General features: G+C 46.9%; 1 protein-coding gene across 1 annotated transcript in view; it reads left to right on the forward strand.

Moving 5' to 3' along the window:
* ARVCF (ARVCF delta catenin family member) overlaps positions 1–20180 on the forward strand; it is a 771519-nt gene that overhangs the window by 91319 nt on the left and 660020 nt on the right. The window contains exon 3 of the mRNA XM_086942623.1: positions 5886–6134. Coding sequence (XP_086798749.1) covers positions 5919–6134 — 216 coding nt within the window. The 5' untranslated portion in view covers positions 5886–5918. The remainder of the gene's footprint in view (positions 1–5885; positions 6135–20180) is intronic.

The following is a 20180-nucleotide window of genomic DNA, read 5'->3' on the forward strand; positions in this document are numbered from 1 at the left end:
TGCCCCTTAATTCTGCCAATTCGTATTGAAACTGATATAGTTTGGGGATTCCTAGAAGTAAACTTAGTGTTAATGATGAGTGTTGTGTATGCAAATTGGAAATCAAATACAGCATAACTTATCTCCTCTTATTTGTTTTCTATTTTTGGATGAGATATTTTTTGCTCACTTTTTAAGAAACATCGAACCTTGACTCACGGCACTGTTTTAGTCCCTTTATTTAGAATTAAATATTTCATTACCATTTCAATAATACGTACTGTTAATTCAGAAAGGATTTTTCAAAGCTTAGTTCCAGATTTAAGTGTAACTGTTATATTTTAATTTTGCAGTTATTGTGATAGGTATGGATTATTGTTCGAGTACATAATATTAGGCACATTCCATGTAACTGATGTGAAACCCAATTTTATGGTTTATGATTTTGAAGTAAATTGTTTTTACGAAGTGTAAATTTTTAAAATGTTTTATATTTCTATAAGATAACGTCTTGTAAATAAATGTAGATGACGACACAGTAGTGCAGCTCTACCTTTCTAAAATTGCAATGTTAAAATTGGCTTATGCTGAATTTATGTTAGTGTGGAAACTTGAAAGCTGGCTTATTCTGTGCTCTTGGAGAATTATGCAAAAAGAACAATTGATGGACAGAATGCAGAACAATTTCATACATTCTCCCCCTGGGCCTAGATCCATCATTTTTTGCTCCCCATGCTGTTCCAGTTTGAACCGAGCCATATGCCAGGCCAGGTCCTCTTGAACTGGAAACAAGCATCCTAGGACCGGTTTGGGGTTTTCAACCCTCATCAGCCAGGATAGCTTGACTTCCAGTGGCACAGAGAGCACAGGACCCACGTCTGGGCATACCCACCCCACTCGGGGTGACAAATGCAAAAAGAACAGCTGATGGACAGAATGCAAAACAATGTCATACATTCACCCCTGTACAGAGATCTGGGCTTAAATCCATCGTTTTTTTACTCCTCATGCCATTCCAGTTTAAACTCAGCCATATGCAAATCAGTTTTGACCCTGTGGGCTTGACAGTTCGGGCTGGACTGTTCCCATGAGGCACAGGGTCAAAACTGATTTGCATATAGTTATTGCTGACTGAGGTGGCGAAGTGAGCTAAAGAATGATGATGGATTCAACCCAGATCTGTGACTGAGGGTGAGTGTCTGAAAAGTTTCAGTGTTCCGTCCATCATCTCCTTGTGTTTGCTTTGTTTGCCATAAGTTGGCAGGGTATGCCCAGACGAGGGTCCCTTGCTCACTTTGCCACTGGATTCAAGCTAGCTTGCCTGATGAAGAGTGTTACCCAGAAACAGGTCCCAGGATGCTGGTTTCCGGTTCAGGGAAGACCCGGCTTGGCAGTTCGGGCTGGACTGTTCCCATGAGTCACAGGGACAAGACTGATTTGCATATAGATGGGTCTGAACTGAGGTGGCGAAGTGAGCTAAAGAATGATGATGGATTCAACCCAGATCTGTGACTGGGGGTGAGCACTCCGTCTATCATCTCCTTGTGATTGCTTGGAGAAATATTGGCTTACCTACAAACATTTAACCTCAATGTGTACCCCTGGATAGCAAACATACATTGTGCTAAATTTTGATTCCCATTACCACTGAAGCTGAAAGTGTAGTGACACTATTGAATATTGAACAAGTTTGGAGTAAATTGCATTTTTTGAGTCAATCCTGAATCTCGAGAAAAGTTGTTCAACCTCATGGAAAGGACATTTAATGCCTCAGTGTGAAATCCCACCCTATCTAAAGCAGTGCAGGTTTTTGGCCTGCGTTTGCCTTCATGTATTCTTGCCCTGCAGTCTCTCTCTTTTACTTGCAATTAGCAGCTTTTATTCCACCACTACAGTGTAGTAGTTTCAATCAAGTTGGTTGTATGAGAGAACAACGAGTTCCTCAACGCTGCATACCTAAACAACGCTGTCTGTATAATGACCTCATCTTAACCACGCATTGCTTTACCACGCATGCATTTACCACAAATTTTCATGGTTAAAGCATGCGTGGCATAGGGGTATGCGTGGCAAAGGTTACCAACCCCTCCCCACCGCCCTAAAGTACAAACACCCCCTGCCCCCTTCTGCCTTGTAGTGCAAATTCCCCTGCCCCCTCTCAACCGCCACGCTGTTTCCTCCCCTTGCCCTAATGTCTAAAACCCTATCCTAAATACTACCCCACTCCCCTAAAAATTTACCCGACCTCCCAATAGCAATAAAAATGACCCGCCCTCCTCTATTCCCCCCAAAACTACCCCTTCCCCCTCCCTGAGCCCTAAAAACAACCTCCAAAAATACCCCGAACTCCCCCACCCCTGGAAACTACCATGAACTCCCCACCCCTGAAAACTACCCCGAGCCCCCTCCACACCCAGAAAGCTACCCGAATCCCCACCACCCCTCAAAAATATCCCAAACCCCCTACCCCTGAAAACTACCTCAAACCCCCAACCACCCCTGAAACCTATCCCGAACCCACACCACCACTGAACACTACCCTGAACCCCCAACACCCCATAAAACTACCCCAACCCCCATACCCCCAAAAACTAGAATGAACACCCCACCCCTTAAAACTACGCTGAACCTCCACCATCCCGTAAAAATACCCAGAACCCCACCACCCCTGAAAACTACCCCGAACCCCCAACCACCCCTGAACACTATCCCAAACCCACACCACCCCTGAACACTATCCAGAACCCCCAACACCCCATAAAACTACCCGAACCCCCATACCCCCAAAAACTTGAATGAACACCCCACCCCTTAAAACTATGCTGAACCTCCACCATCCTGTAAAAATACCCAGAACCCCCACCACCCTGAAAACTACCACACACCCTCTCCAGCCCCGACCCCAGCCCCATTGACCTGTCTGTGTCCGCTTCCCGACGCTCCTCTTTCCCTGCCCATTCTGAACACTAGAGCACGTTTGGCAGAACCACGCATGTGCATGGTTAAGGCAAGTTAGTTGTTCGGGCAAGCGTGGTAACGCTTGCGGGCTTCCGGAACTCGTGGCTCTGGCCTCGAAGTTCCAGATGTTTCTCCTCCAGTTTAATCTCCAAAGTAGCAGATTCTGAAATTAAATCAGTGGTTCATTTTACAGTAATTCTGTAGTACAGATTTCACAAAACACTGGTGTTTGTATTAGGTAGTCCATTTTACAGCGGGAAACAGCGTTTACAGCGGGAAACAGCGTTTACAACGCTGCTATTACCACGCAGGTAGGTAACAACGCAGTTGTTACAACAACTGCGTTGTTACCACGCGTGGCTTTACATTGCAAGTCGTTTCTATGACTTGCGTTAGGCAACACATTCCCTGCTGTTGCGTTAACTGGAGTAGGAATAGTAATTTATACTATTCCTAAATCCTGCGTGCCACCTAGCGCAAGTCGTAGAAACGACTTGCGATGTAAAGCCACGCGTGGTAATGATAGAGCGCGCAGGTCACCCGACTCTTATTTTATCACATATGCACACCTGGGCCCATAATGTATTTATCACTATATTTTCATTAATCAGGTAACCTACACACCACTATCAGCAATCCTTATTCCTTCCTATTTATTTCCGTGTACCTGACTTACCAATCCTCGAAACAGGTACCTAAGATCACAATGGATCAGGAGCTAGCTGTGGGATTAAGTAGAAAACACAAATACCATGTATATTTGAAATTGTTTGTATTTTTGTAATAACCACAAACGCAAGAGATTTTCAACACCTTTATCTAATAAATTTTAGTCATCATATGCCATGAGAATGAAATTTACACAGATCAGACTATCAATAACTAAGATCAGAAATATAGTGTAGCTATGAATCAAAGTAAGAATCATCTATAAATCGAAGAATAAAGGAGGGGAAAATAAGGAACACGCTAATTTAGTTTATAAGACTTTCACAACGTTACTAAAGGCGGGTAAAGAAAAGGAACATACTAATCAAAGTAAGCTTTTCAAATATTCTGACAGTTAAGAGGAAAACGAAAATCATGAAAATCTCTATACCAACAAGTGCTTATTTTCTATAGGGAGGGTAAGAATGGAACATACTATATATATAAACAGTTCAGTATTTGACTATAGGTAGGGAGAAGAAATGGAACATGCTAGTAAAATACTTTACGTGAGAGTCAAATGACAGAGAAATTGACATAGGCAAGTTTGCTTTATTTAAGACGGGAGAGAGAAAGATTTAGATGGACAAACACCCACACGGAATATATTTACCTAGAACAGGATGGAGACTAACCCTGGCCACGGGTCAGTTGGGAAAGGCGGGAAAGGACCCTCAAGGACTTAGGATGCCAATAGGCGAGCAGGTACAGCTCATGGACAGTCAGGACAGGATAACCCCAGGATTTGGATCAGGACTGGGCTCACCAAAGGGTACGACCAACACCTGCAGCTTCGGATGCAACGCCTGCGCTACTCCTTCTCTGCAAGAAATCTTGCAATAACCCCGATTGGGTTCTCAAATCTCCCAGCAAAAGTGCTTTGCCAGCACTTAGGGTTTCCAAACTCCGACTGAGTTTGTGGAAATTACGGACAGAGTGCTCTGCAGCTCTCTGTATCAATCACCTATAGAGTTTGTTGGGTCAGTGACAGGTCAGCTATTCGGACAAGTCGGACAATTTCTCTAGCTAAACCTAGGCTAGTTATACTGTTTTCGGGTCAGTGTACCACCCACCAATGTTGCAAGTGTAAGGATCCCCAACTTCTGATTGGACACGGGAGGTGGTTAGGTCATTGTACCTCCTGATTTTAAGACATTCTCATAATTAATATTCAATATTTGAACCCACTCTCTACATTCCAGTTCCCATGGCATGTGAGTTTAAGAAACAATGGAGTATACAGGAAAACACTACAATGTAACAGATGCAGGTACGGGTTAGTATCTTCGCGCTGGGGCACAGTTCAGGTTCCCATGAGCATCTTAGCTTTCGGCAGCCAGCTGGCTGGGTTCCACTGCTGTATGACACCCTTGTCCCCCATCACGTGATTGGTACCGCACGGGTTTCCAAGATGGAGTAGCACCTCTCTCCCAGGCCCCCGAAGAATGTTACATGAAAAGTAAGCAAAAACAATTTAGAAACACTGGAAAAATTGAATGCACTGTATACCCAGATTGGCTATACTACATCCCTTATTTTATAATAACTATAGCATTAGGAGTTAAGCAGAACGAAACAGCTGAGCTAAAGCAGCAGTGCAAGCGAAGAGCATGTGAGAAACAAAGCGGCCATATTTAGCAGTACTGCGCATGAGCGACAAGTTCCCTCCAGAACATACACATCACATGGGTATGACCCACGCATGCGCAGACTAGAATCCCGCAAAGCAGCGACCATTTTATATGCAAGCGTAGTTAGGATTAGTAAACACATAGGCAAGCATCACTGGGACACCCCCGTGTAGTGAAAAGGTGCAATATTAATAAGACAAACATGTTGATTATGACGTTAACGTTATTCGAGGTTCATGAATACAAGCAAGTCGCGTAACGTGCGAATCATTGCTCCATCAGTAACAATGCGGTTGTTGTAATGACTGCATTGTAACCTACTGTGTGGTAATAGCATGCGTAGTAACGTGCTATATTCGTTTACAGCTTTAACTTTTCAGCAGTGTTGATTCTGGAGTTACTTGTGAGCAAACTTTTAATGGATTTCCTTATTTGAAAGTGGCATGGTGTTGACTCAAGTTATGACTTGCAGTACTCTAATCTTTTTCGACCTTTACATCACTTAAGTATTTAATCCACACTCTGAATGAAAGCTGCTTGTTTATTCTGCTTGTCCTTCAATATTTTGCCTCTTACCCTCTTGCTTATCCTTTCCTTTGCACTGGGCAGGTAACAGGCAGGATCCCCCCTTGAGAACACATCATGGACGACTATGACATCAGGTCTGCGGCCAGCATTCTGGCTTCAGTCAAGGAGCAAGAGGCGCGCTTCGAGCGCCTGACCCGCGCGCTGGAGGAGGAGCGACGCAACGTCTCGCTGCAGCTGGAACGCGCCAACATGCCCTCAGAGAGGCTGAGCATGTGCAGCATTGGCAACGGACAGCCGCTGGCGACCGCGTGGCAGCAACTGGTCCTGCAGGTAATGGGCCCACTCAACCTTTACGGGTTATTCCCTTGGTTACGGTACTCCACCCTTCGGAATGTCTCATCGTTCAGGATAGATCTGGTGCCCCCTCCATTTTATAATAACATACAACAGTGTCTCAACAGGTAATAGTTACACAAAATGATTCAGGAGAAAATCACATTTTAATAACAGGAATGGAAGCACCAACAATTAGAAAGCTAGTATGAATTTTCTTCCTAATCACGGACTCCAATTTCTACACACAAGTGGAGCCGTTATCCCCTTTAGCACCAAAACCTACAATCACTTATTGTAACTGAGATTTCTTGGAGACTAGAGGCCTTGTTTCCTTAATTAATTCTCGTGATTCCCAGGCTAGCCACAGCCCGGTCCTTTGTTCCCTTTCTTAGGTTCTAGGACTTCCTTCAGGTATTTACCACAAGGCCTTAGTCATTCAAATCAAAATCAAATAAAATAAAATTAGGCCTTAGTCATTAAGCCTCAACACACCGCTTTTTAACTAGGCCCCTTTTTAAATTCTTTTCTCTGTTTCTCTATTCCCCTAGACAGCAATTGATCATTTATGTGCATTGTTTTGTCCTGATGATGATCTGAACTAACGAAGGCCGAAACGCTTTCGACAAGAATCAGTGGACTCATGGCCTCTGACTTATGACATGATTCAAAAGAATTTTCTTACCTCTATTTCCTGTTTTATATCAGTCTACATTATTGCTGTTTGCTGTTATTTTCATTTATTCACGTGTCTTCACATGCACCATTAGCAGTTTTATCCAAGAGCACTTCGCGTCCTCCATATGTCCCCTGCGCATTATCAAAGTAACATTGATGCTGTTTAATACCTTTCTTTGTATATCCTTTGAAAATACGAACTGCACTATTCAATCCTTGGTGCTTTCATTCCTTTATTTCAAAAATCCATTTTCTCCTGAATAATTTGTGCAACTTTTACCTGTTGAGACATTGTTGTATGGTCCTATAATCCACCCAGGTGTCTGCTGGGTTTATGGGTATCTCCTGTATTGTTTAATCTCTCCATTTTATAGCCATCAGGCCGGGGTCGTCCCCACCAACATCCTGGGCCATTGTGTGCAGTGTGTTCGAAGTTCTATGTTATCTGTGCACGTGCATTAAGAGCTGTGATGAAACTGCAGAGAAGCTGAGGCTGAGATGATGTGCACGAGGCCTTCATCTGTCGTGACAATTTCTACCCTGTGGTTTAAAAAAGATTAGATTAAAGGGCGCGCCTGGAGTCTAAACTAGAAAAGCACATGCTTGACTCCACTCTGGGGGATAAGGCTCTCATAAGAGAGCCGTTGTAGTGTTCACATAAGCATGACGTCACTGGCGCGTGGGTCTAGCTGCTACAGGGTGTGTGTGGGAAAGAGGAAGACTGCACTTTTATGGGAAATGATTTAAAAAGCAGGTGGAAGGCAGGGCCGGACCATGCTTTGGATAGCCAGTGGGTGGCGATAACGGGAACCGCGGGCGAAGGGCCATGTTTGCTTCCCCGTGACCCTGACACTACAGAGCTGACCAGTCCTGCTCATTGTGGAATTACAGAGTGGCGTTCCAGCAGGCAGAGGGGAGACATTGTCAAAAATGTTCAGTAGTAGACGTGGCTCCCACCTTACCATGCTCCGTGTTCAGCATCTAGTAGGGACTTCCTTATTTATGAGGTCTTGCGACATTTTTGTGACGCATCATCGGCGTAAAATATACCCCCTATTGCGCCCTATTTACAAAGTGACGCATCTAAGCAAATGCCGCACTTTGTAGACCTCTGCGCTACATTGTACCTGGGTCCGGTATAATGTATGCAGGGGGGGGGCGTTCCCACATAAGTATGCCTCGTAGAAGTGACGCAGTGAAATCTATGAGATTTCACTGCGCCACTTCTAGAGTGCAAATGCGTCAATATCTTACGCCTGCCCCACAGCAGGCGTTAGACTGAGCAGGCCCTTTCACATGGGGCTTGCCCCATGTGAAAGGACACATTGCTGGTGTTGCGTTACTTTTGTGACACACTCCAGCAATGCGTCAATTTTGCGCCTACAGATACGTCAGAAATACTGACGTATCTGTAACTCCTTGCGACATGATGCGTCATACAGTAAATATGATGCATCCATCATGTCGAAAGGAGGGCGCACTGAGAAGTGACGCATCGCTGTTTTCATGCAGCGATGCGTCACTTCCCATAAATGAGGCCACCGTGTTCTTTGGCGTGGAGTTATGCCTCATGCGATCTTGATCTGAGTCACGTGCATTCAGCTGCACCAGAATGCTGAAACATTAACCATGGCTATTTGTTCTTTCAAGATGGTGGGCAGTATTCCCCAATCCAAAATGGTACGCAATATGTCCCAATCCAAGATGGCGGGTGGTATCTCCTATTCCAGTATGTGAGGTTATATCATTAGGAAGGATGAGAATGGTTATTTTAATGCAAGGTAGCAATTCTGATTATTGAACTGTCACAGCCATATTTCACCTGCAACAGCAATATCCAAGTCTGCAATCTACTTACTATATAATGGTACTTGAATTCTTAAAACAATGATTTAGAATCAGTAAAGTAATAAATGCGTTTTATTGGTTATATTTTGTCATTTTCTCGAGGTCTTTCAACTGTCCCAAAAAATTTTAAACATATGTACATTTAATATTTGTCAGTAAATTGCTGGCTTGCGGCTGCGTTTTGTACATTTACTGTTGAGAAGTATGTTTTTACTTCAGATGAAGTGCTGATTGATTTGCTTCTAGGCACTTGTGCATAGAGTGTTTTTCGTGGCACTAGTTTGTGAGCACACAACACTGAAATATCCAACAAAATGCACTTTTTGAGCATCTCAGACGTGACACATGTAAGCAATAATGTACAGATTTAAAGGAATGGTATTTGGGGCACGGTGGGTTCAACACATAGATCCACGTCACCCCTCCCTTCTTTCTACCACCCACAGGGTACCGGTTTATTTGTCATGGTCACGCGCCTCTAGCCCTTCAACTAAACCCTTTGAGCCACTATATGATGTGTGTTCTTTCCTTTTCATTCATGTATGTTTACGTGTGTTAATTTATTTGTGGTTGTGTATAGCACGGAGTAGTCCCGGTCGGGCGTCAGAGCGCTGTACACTGTTCAGGGACAGGTGCGTAATTAAAATAGTGAATAATTTAAGTGATGGTAATGTAACACCGTTTTATTTTATGAAATACACGCATGGTTAAAAATTGCGAAAAGGGGCGTGGTGAAACGTCATAGAGTTTGGTTAAAGCATCTTTTCTTGTGGTTTACAAAAATTATGGACAATGAAGGTTGGCGCAATCCAATTTAGTACACAACTGAAGACAAACGGGGAGAAGAGGCCACACAATGTTAGAGTGATTGCATCTTTGGTACCAGGGGTGGGATGAGGCACGAGCTGCTGTCTGGGTCTGATATTGTCCTTTCCGGAAGTGTCTTGATAAAAACACCATTCGGATGTCTTTCTTGAAGTGAGTACTTGATGGGGCTTGTTGGAGGTTGGGGGTTCAAGATAAGTGGGGCTCATCCAGAGAAGAAAGATTGGTCGAACACTGCTTCCTCAGTATGTAAATTCTGCGCCTGGATACCCTCTCAGGTGAATAGCAGCGCTTTATAAATTGAGATTTGAGATTGGATTGAATTATGGGGTGTCCACTGTCCACCCTGTGGGTCCTTTCAGTGCTGATGCTGTGATGGCCTCCAGAGACCTGAGTCTTTTCTGCTGGGTGTCCTGAAGAGCTGGAGAGGGTTGCTGGGTATGTGAAGCGGCTAGTTTGTGGGTACAGCGGTGCATTGGCGACCAAGACAGTATATGCGACTGATCTTCAGGCACCTGACACAAGACAGATGTTACAATGATTACACTGGAACAGGCCTGACCTTCAAATCACCTTCACAATGGAGAATCTTGCATACTGCGAGGCGTCTGATGGACTGTCAAAAATGCAAGCTTAACCGAAGCCAGGTCCCCGCTCCATCTTGTCGCATTTAAGGGCTTCCAGGTCCCTCGTGCGCTGAATATCCGGCTCATCCTGTAGGATCACTCCCACCCGTGGTCCACATCTTATGTACCCTCAAGACCATTCTGACATACCTCGAGTGCATCCTTTGTCCACACTCACATCACATGCAGTCACCTTATAGGTTGCGGTAGCCAACATCCTGGAACGTCTTATACAAAGGCCGCCTTCGTTTGGAACCCAGGCACGGTTCCGGCACTTCGCCCCACTCTATAGGTAAGGAAGCAACGTATAAAGACGATGACATTGAACTCCAGCCATAGAATTGGCAAGAAGCATGATTTTGATGCAGCTTCCATCAGGCAGTCTGAAGGTCAGAGGGGGTCCAGTTGTGTTTACACAGCTGAGTGCTCAAACCATCTTCTTCAATCAATGGTGTTTCAATGCCAACATTGAACTCTCAGAACCCCAGGACCTTTTCAGATCGATTTGCTTGCATTGATTTTTTATTCCACCAAGTGTGCACTGTAGGTTTTATCACTTCGGAAGAAGCTGACCCAACCTGGGACCTGGGGACGGGGAGGGGTCAGGTCTAGGCTACATGTGACATGTACACAGTGCATTTAAAGCTTATAGGTAACCGCGAAACATCCATGTCCTTGCTGTGTTGGAACGCGCTGTGGCGGTCCCACAGAGCTGACTTTCTAAGGTTCACACACAAATGTTTGGAAGGCACCGCTGTGGGCAGCCGCCGTGGGACAAGCCACTGGATTTTAACTCGTAATCCGGGGGCGGTGTGTGGACGACTTTGACAGCCTTGGAGCAGGGCCCTTGTATGTTGGTCAACTCCAAGACCGCCAATGTGGTAATCAGCCCCTAAAACGTCACAGACTCAAACTAACACCAGTGCATGATAAAACAGAGGCTTGCAGTTACTCAAGTACCTGTTCGGTATCAAGTACCAGTACTCTTTATCAATCAAGCAATCAGTAGATTTGTAAAGCACTACTTGGCACCTGCGAATGTATCAGGGCACTACAGTTGAAAGTATTACAGTACTGCACTCCTGCTGAGAAATGCGGTGCTCCCCCTTTTATCCTATTCATTAATTTATGTATTTATTTACCGTGTCTATGTATATCCGTCCGCCGATGCCTTCTATTGTGTATGCTCGTGCGAAGGAGTGTGTATCTGCCCACGCGATTCCTGCGTCAGTCTGCGTGCACATGCCTGCACGTGTGTGTGAGAGACTGTGTATCTGACTGCGCGATGCCTGTGCTATGACAGTGTGTGTACGGCTACTTGTATACCTGTGTGCATGCGGGGAAGACTGTGTATCCCTCCACGTGATGCCTGCACCAGTCAATGTGTGCACGGCTGTAAGCGTGCCTGCACACTTGTGAGAGATGGTGTGTATCGCTCTAGAGTCCATTCGATGCCTGCGCCAGTGTTTGTACAGCTCTAAGCACGCCTGCGCGAGTGTGGGAGACTGTGTATCCCTCCACGTGATGCCTGCACCAGTCAATGTGTGCACGGCTGTAAGCATGCCTGCACACTTGTGAGAGATGGTGTGTATCGCTCTAGAGTCCATTCGATGCCTGCGCCAGTGTTTGTACAGCTCTAAGCACGCCTGCGCGAGTGTGGGAGACTGTGTATCCCTCCACGTGATGCCTGCACCAGTCAATGTGTGCACGGCTGTAAGCATGCCTGCACACTTGTGAGAGATGGTGTGTATCGCTCTAGAGTCCATTCGATGCCTGCGCCAGTGTTTGTACAGCTCTAAGCACGCCTGCGCGAGTGTGGGAGACTGTGTATCCCTCCACGTGATGCCTGCACCAGTCAATGTGTGCACGGCTGTAAGCATGCCTGCACACTTGTGAGAGATGGTGTGTATCGCTCTAGAGTCCATTCGATGCCTGCGCCAGTGTTTGTACAGCTCTAAGCACGCCTGCGCGAGTGTGGGAGACTGTGTATCCCTCCACGTGATGCCTGCACCAGTCAATGTGTGCACGGCTGTAAGCATGCCTGCACACTTGTGAGAGATGGTGTGTATCGCTCTAGAGTCCATTCGATGCCTGCGCCAGTGTTTGTACAGCTCTAAGCACGCCTGCGCGAGTGTGGGAGACTGTGTATCCCTCCACGTGATGCCTGCACCAGTCAATGTGTGCACGGCTGTAAGCATGCCTGCACACTTGTGAGAGATGGTGTGTATCGCTCTAGAGTCCATTCGATGCCTGCGCCAGTGTTTGTACAGCTCTAAGCACGCCTGCGCGAGTGTGGGAGACTGTGTATCCCTCCACGTGATGCCTGCACCAGTCAATGTGTGCACGGCTGTAAGCATGCCTGCACACTTGTGAGAGATGGTGTGTATCGCTCTAGAGTCCATTCGATGCCTGCGCCAGTGTTTGTACAGCTCTAAGTACTTTACTTTTATTATTTATTGTTTGATTATTTAAAATTTTACAATGTACAATTACGATAATAAACACTTTTAGTATCTAAAACCAATACAATAAAAATATTTTTTTAAAACACTTTCTTCATAAAATTCATTAAAGATCATTAAGATACTTCATTTAAGACTTAGTCTCCTAGTTTTGTTTTTGCTATTAATAAAAACTTTACAAAGGTAGCATTCATACCTATATCATTTGGTTGGAGACAACATTTCAGGGCTTGCCTACATGTCCGTATTCCACGTACATTAAAAGGTTATTTAAATAAAGATTTCCTTTCATTTTGGAGTCCCGGACAAATACAGAGCAGGTGGACAATGTTCTCCTCTCCACTTTTACACCGTCTACATAATGTACACCTTTCATTGATTTTCCAAGGAGGGAGGTGGCAAGTTCCCGGGAGTATTCCAAATCTTGCTTTGAGAAGGATTTGTTTGTTTTTTTCAGACCACGGGGTTTCCAAATAGTCTTGTACCTTCTTTTTTTGTATCCATTTATTATACTCCAAGCATGATTTGTAGATCTATTGATTATTTTTTCGAATGAGCCGCTGTAGCCCAATTTTTGTGTGGCTTAGAAGGATGGCATCATCGGCATACAGAAAGTTAGAAATATGCCTATCAGCTAATTTCGGAGGGTGTGCATTTAATTCATCTAAGGTCGCCTTTAAATCTGCCAAGAACAAATTGAAAAGAAGTGGGGCCAGTACACAGCCTTGTTTTAGACCTTCGATGCTCTAAGTAAGCATGCCTGCGCGCCTGTGGGAGAGTGTGTGTATCCCTCCAGTGATGCCTGCACCTGTGTGTGTACGGCTGTAGCATGCCTGCGCGCGCCGCGCGAGTGGGAGGATGTGTATCGCTCCAGCGATGCCTGCACCTGTGTGTGTACGGCTGTAGCATGCCTGCGCCAGGGTGTGTTCGGCTGCACACATGCCTGCGCGCGCGTGGGAGAGTGTGTATCCATCCAGTGATGCCTGCACCTGTGTGTGTACGGCTGTAGCATGCCTGCGCCCGAGTGGGAGGGTGTGCATCGCTCCAGCTATGCCTGCACCGGTGTGTGTGTACGGCTGTACGCATGCCTGCGCCAGTGTGTGTGTAAGGCTGTGCTATGCCTGCGCGCCTGCGGGAGAGTGTGTATCCCTCCATTGATGCATGCACCTGTGTGTGTACGACTGTAGCAAGCCTGCGCCAGGGTGTGTTCGGCTGCACACATGCCTGCGCGCGCGTGGGAGAGTGTGTATCCCTCCAGTGATTCCTGCACCGGTGTGTGCACGGCTGTACGCATGCCTACGCCAGTTTGTGTTCGGCTGCACACATGCCTGCGCGCGTGTGGGAGAGTGTGTATCCCTCCAGTGATGCCTGCGCCAGTGTTTGTACAGCTCTAAGCATGCCTGCGCGCCTGTGGGGGAGTGTGTATCCCTCCAGTGATTCCTGCACCGGTGTGTGCACGGCTGTACGCATGCCTACGCCAGTTTGTGTTCGGCTGCACACATGCCTGCGCGCGTGTGGGAGAGTGTGTATCCCTCCAGTGATGCCTGCGCCAGTGTTTGTACAGCTCTAAGCATGCCTGCGCGCCTGTGGGGGAGTGTGTATCCCTCCAGTGATGCCTGCACCTGTGTGTGTACGGCTGTAGCATGCCTGCGCCCGAGTGGGAGGGTGTGTATCGCTCCAGCGATGCCTGCACCGGTGTGTGTACAGCCGTACGCATGCCTGCGCCAAGGTGTGTTCGGCTGCACACATGCCTGCGCGCGCGTGGGGGAGAGCCTTTGAGACTGTACGCCTTCACGGGCGCCTGCATACGTGTAAATTAAAACAGGCGACACGCAGGCTGCAATGACACCCAACAATGATACTTGGCGGCCCCCAGCGCCTCCTGATGGGGTTTTAATCTCCGAGGCAGCGCTCGGGCGATCCCTGGGTTGGCCGCGGTCACCTTCGCCTCCGCGGAGGGGCACATCGGGAACATCACTCAGTGGATGTGTCTGCGAGGCTGAGAGACAGCCTGCTGGTGCCTGCTGCAGGTGCCCGCTGCGTGCCAGGGCTGGGTGGCAGCTGTCCAAGGCGGGAAGCCCCGCCGGGCCGTCTGCAGTCTTCGCGCCGCCTCTCGAGCGCCAAGAGGCCCACGAGCATCCTCTTCTGGAGCCAAGCGACGCCAGGCGCTGTGCTGTCAGTCTGCACGCCTGTTTGTTCCAGAGGAAAGAGTCCCCTGAGGAGAGGCCTGCGCCGGCAGCAGCCAGCCTTGGACTCAGGAGCCGAGTAGCGCCTAGACAAAGAGAGGCAACTGCAGCAGATGGCAGTAACACGTCATTTAGTCTGTCATAGCTTGCAAAATAGTCCGTGGTTGCTGCAAACCCTTGGGGGAGGCAGACACACCAGCTGCAGTTCACCACATTACTTTGTGCTGTTGTCTACATTCCACTAGGCTGAAACGTGATTGTTTTCCAGTGGAATATTGCAGAATTACAACTGTAAATTCACAATTGATTATTTGTATAGCGCAGCGTTCACCTCAGGGGGGCATCTTGGCGCTAGGAGTTCATTACAGGCCGGTACCAATAAAAGAACTACGGCAACCAGTCACATTAGAACACGGCGGAGAATAAAGCCAGGGTAAGGAAAGGTCAGGGAAAGGTCCCTGAATAGAATAGAGACGGTTTTAGTGCTTTCGTGAAGTCCTGACGTGAATGAAAAATTCTGAGGAACTGTTCCACAGAGGTGGGCCCAGGAAGCTGAGGGGTCGCCCTCCCATGGCAGATCTCTTGGAGAGACTTCCGGTCATTCAGAGGTTAGCGTGAGGGTGAAGGGTTCTGCCAAAGGCTGGATTCAACGCAGCTCAACGTTGTTCCTATATGGCCGTCCAGGATACAAGATGCTGTGGGGGTCAGTTCTAGAGAGTGCATGTCAACACTGCTCGTCCACGTAGTTCAATCTATGGAAGCCTGACGTGGTAATAGTTCACGCCGACACTGCTCGTCCACGTAGTTCAATCTATGGAAGCCTGACGTGGTAATAGTTCACGCCGACACTACTCGTGCGCGTAGTTCAATCTATGGAAGCCTGACGTGGTAATAGTTCACGCCGACACTACTCGTGCACGTAGTTCAATCTATGGAAGCCTGACGTGGTAATAGTTCACGCCGACACTACTCGTGCACGTAGTTCAATCTATGGAAGCCTGACGTGGTAATAGTTCACGCCGACACTACTCGTGCGCGTAGTTCAATCTATGGAAGCCTGACGTGGTAATAGTTCACGCCGACACTACTCGTGCGCGTAGTTCAATCTATGGAAGCCTGACGTGGTAATAGTTCACGCCGACACTACTCGTGCACGTAGTTCAATCTATGGAAGCCTGACGTGGTAATAGTTCACGCCGACACTACTCGTGCGCGGAGTTCAATCTATGGAAGCCTGACGTGGTAATAGTTCACGCCGACACTACTCGTGCACGTAGTTCAATCTATGGAAGCCTGACGTGGTAATAGTTCACGCCGACACTACTCGTGCACGTAGTTCAATCTATGGAAGCCTGACGTGGTAATAGTTCACGCCGACACTACTCGTGCGCGGAGTTCGATCTATGGAAGCCTGACGTGGTAATAGTTCACGCCGACACTACTCGTGCACGTAGTTCAATCTATGGAAGCCTGACGTGGTAATAGTTCACGCCGACACTACTCGTGCACGTAGTTCAATCTATGGAAGCCTGACGTGGTAATAGTTCACGCCGACACTACTCGTGCGTGTAGTTCAATCTATGGAAGCCTGACGTGGTAATAGTTCACGCCGACACTACTCGTGCGTGTAGTTCAATCTATGGAAGCCTGACGTGGTAATAGTTCACGCCGACACTACTCGTGCGTGTAGTTCAATCTATGGAAGCCTGACGTGGTAATAGTTCACGCCGACACTACTCGTGCACGTAGTTCAATCTATGGAAGCCTGACGTGGTAATAGTTCACGCCGACACTACTCGTGCGCGGAGTTCGATCTATGGAAGCCTGACGTGGTAATAGTTCACGCCGACACTACTCGTGCACGTAGTTCAATCTATGGAAGCCTGACGTGGTAATAGTTCACGCCGACACTACTCGTGCGTGTAGTTCAATCTATGGAAGCCTGACGTGGTAATAGTTCACGCCGACACTACTCGTGCGTGTAGTTCAATCTATGGAAGCCTGACGTGGTAATAGTTCACGCCGACACTACTCGTGCTTGTAGTTCAATCTATGGAAGCCTGACGTGGTAATAGTTCACGCCGACACTACTCGTGCGTGTAGTTCAATCTATGGAAGCCTGACGTGGTAATAGTTCACGCCGACACTACTCGTGCGCGTAGTTCAATCTATGGAAGCCTGACGTGGTAATAGTTCACGCCGACACTACTCGTGCACGTAGTTCAATCTATGGAAGCCTGACGTGGTAATAGTTCACGCCGACACTACTCGTGCGCGGAGTTCGATCTATGGAAGCCTGACGTGGTAATAGTTCACGCCGACACTACTCGTGCGTGTAGTTCAATCTATGGAAGCCTGACGTGGTAATAGTTCACGCTGAAACTACTCGTGCGCGTAGTTCAATCTATGGAAGCCTGACGTGGTAATAGTTCACGCCGACACTACTCGTGCGCGTAGTTCAATCTATGGAAGCCTGACGTGGTAATAGTTCACGCTGAAACTACTCGTGCGCGTAGTTCAATCTAAGGAAGCCTGGCGTGGTAATAGTTCACGCCGACACTACTCGTGCGTGTAGTTCAATCTATGGAAGCCTGACGTGGTAATAGTTCACGCTGAAACTACTCGTGCGCGTAGTTCAATCTAAGGAAGCCTGGCGTGGTAATAGTTCACGCCGACACTACTCGTGCGTGTAGTTCAATCTATGGAAGCCTGACGTGGTAATAGTTCACGCTGAAACTACTCGTGCGTGTAGTTCAATCTATGGAAGCCTGACGTGGTAATAGTTCACGCCGACACTACTCGTGCGTGTAGTTCAATCTATGGAAGCCTGACGTGGTAATAGTTCACGCCGACACTACTCATGCGCGTAGTTCAATCTAAGGAAGCCTGACGTGGTAATAGTTCACGCCGACACTACTCGTGCTCGTAGTTCAATCTATGGAAGCCTGACGTGGTAATAGTTCACGCCGACACTACTCGTGCGTGTAGTTCAATCTATGGAAGCCTGACGTGGTAATAGTTCACGCCGACACTACTCATGCGCGTAGTTCAATCTATGGAAGCCTGACGTGGTAATAGTTCACGCCGACACTACTCGTGCTCGTAGTTCAATCTATGGAAGCCTGACGTGGTAATAGTTCACGCCGACACTACTCGTGCTCGTAGTTCAATCTATGGAAGCCTGACGTGGTAATAGTTCACGCCGACACTACTCGTGCTCGTAGTTCAATCTATGGTAGCCTGACGTGGTAATAGTTCACGCCGACACTACTCGTGCGCGTAGTTCAATCTATGGAAGCCTGACGTGGTAATAGTTCACGCCGACACTACTCGTGCGCGTAGTTCAATCTATGGAAGCCTGACGTGGTAATAGTTCACGCCGACACTACTCGTGCACGTAGTTCAATCTATGGAAGCCTGACGTGGTAATAGTTCACGCCGACACTACTCGTGCGCGGAGTTCGATCTATGGAAGCCTGACGTGGTAATAGTTCACGCCGACACTACTCGTGCGTGTAGTTCAATCTATGGAAGCCTGACGTGGTAATAGTTCACGCCGACACTACTCGTGCGTGTAGTTCAATCTATGGAAGCCTGACGTGGTAATAGTTCACGCCGACACTACTCGTGCGTGTAGTTCAATCTATGGAAGCCTGACGTGGTAATAGTTCACGCCGACACTACTCGTGCTCGTAGTTCAATCTATGGAAGCCTGACGTGGTAACTGAATTTAGTTGTGACTTGAGCCAGTGGTTATTATCATTGTGATACTGAGGCGTTTCACTGTTTCGGATGCAAAGGAGCCTTCACCAGAGCAGAAGGTCCAGATGGATGTTTGCCATCTGCAGGGGTTGTGGTCAAGCAATAAGATACTGTCTTACTCTGAAGAGAGTTATTGGAGACCCCGACCTGATCGCTTGTAGATACTCCCCATACCAGAGGCGGGTTAGGGCTTACATGAACAGGACAGACAAATGGATGAGAAGAGGCAAATGGATCTGACTAACTGGGATAAAGGCTTTGTGTACTCCGTGTACACCTTGAAGATCATTGCCAAAAGCGACAACGTTGATCGAAAGGGCAGTAGAATCACAAAATGTGATCGGTCTTCTAGAAAAGAGGCAAACCATGCGAGAACTCCTACTGAGGTCCCTAACTTGGCATTCTGCATCTGGAGGATAGAGGGACCGAACGTGTCAAATGCAGGAAAAAGGCTCACAAGGATCAGAGGGCAGAGTCCCTTTGGTTCAGGATGGTCCTCAGATCATCTAAAGCACACACTATGCCAGGACCTGACCTCCGGGACGTTCTGAGAGCTTCGCCTGACCTTGGGACAAACATGTGCCAATAGAAATATACCTTTTGTCTTAGTTTTTTTTGATGTTCTCAAATGCCTAAGAGCCATTTCAATCGCCTCAGATTTTCTGAAGTGGAATTAATCTATTCCTCCTAAAACTGAGCGCCTCCCTCAATAGTCTTGTCTTCCCCAACCATCCTGTCGATTTTCCTGGGTGCGCCTTTTATTATGTAGGAGCCAACTCCATTCAATACCTCCTTTGCCTCCTCCAAGGGCCTCTTACAGTCTTTGCTCGATTATGACCGCCATGGGAAACAACACTTACAACGCAACTTTTACAACGCACTACCTTTACAACGAAACTTTTACAACGCAACATCCATTAAAACGCATACCATTACAATGCAACCATTACAACGCATGCCACTACAACGCATACCACTACAACGCATGTCATTACAACGCAGTCATTACAATGCATACCATTACAACGCATACCTACACTATCCAACACTTACCCTACTGTTGCACCCCCTGGAGTTAGAATAGTAATTTTTACCCCTACACTATCCATTACTTACACTACTGTTGCACCCCCTGGAGTTAGAATAGTAATTTATACCCCTACAGTATCCAACACTTACCCTACTGTTGCACCCCCATGGAGTTAGAATAGTAATTTTTACCCCTACACTATCCAATACTTACCATACATGCAATGTAATGGTATGTGTTGTAATAGTATGCGTTGTAAATGTAGTAAGCGTTGTAGTGGAATGCGTTGTAAAGGTAGTTTCAAAGAATTCGTTGTAATGGCATGCGTTGTAACGGAATGCGTTGTAATGGATGTTGCGGTGTAAAAAATGCGTTGTAAAGGTATGCATTGTAAAAGTATGCGTTGTAACGACATACATCCGACATCCATCATCATACTGAAGACATGCCTCAAGAATTGTTGCTCAACCCCAATAACAAAATCCGCCCCGTGATGCAGATATTGTTGTGGAGTCTCTTACACCAGACACAAAATCCATCTCCTGAGAATGTTTTTCCGCTCGGATTACTCATCTACCAATTTTTGTCCCAAAAACTAATGATAGTTAATAAACCTAATACGTTAT

The sequence above is a fragment of the Lissotriton vulgaris genome, chromosome 11, assembly GCF_964263255.1.
Source record: "Lissotriton vulgaris chromosome 11, aLisVul1.2, whole genome shotgun sequence".
Lineage (NCBI taxonomy): Eukaryota > Metazoa > Chordata > Amphibia > Caudata > Salamandridae > Lissotriton > Lissotriton vulgaris.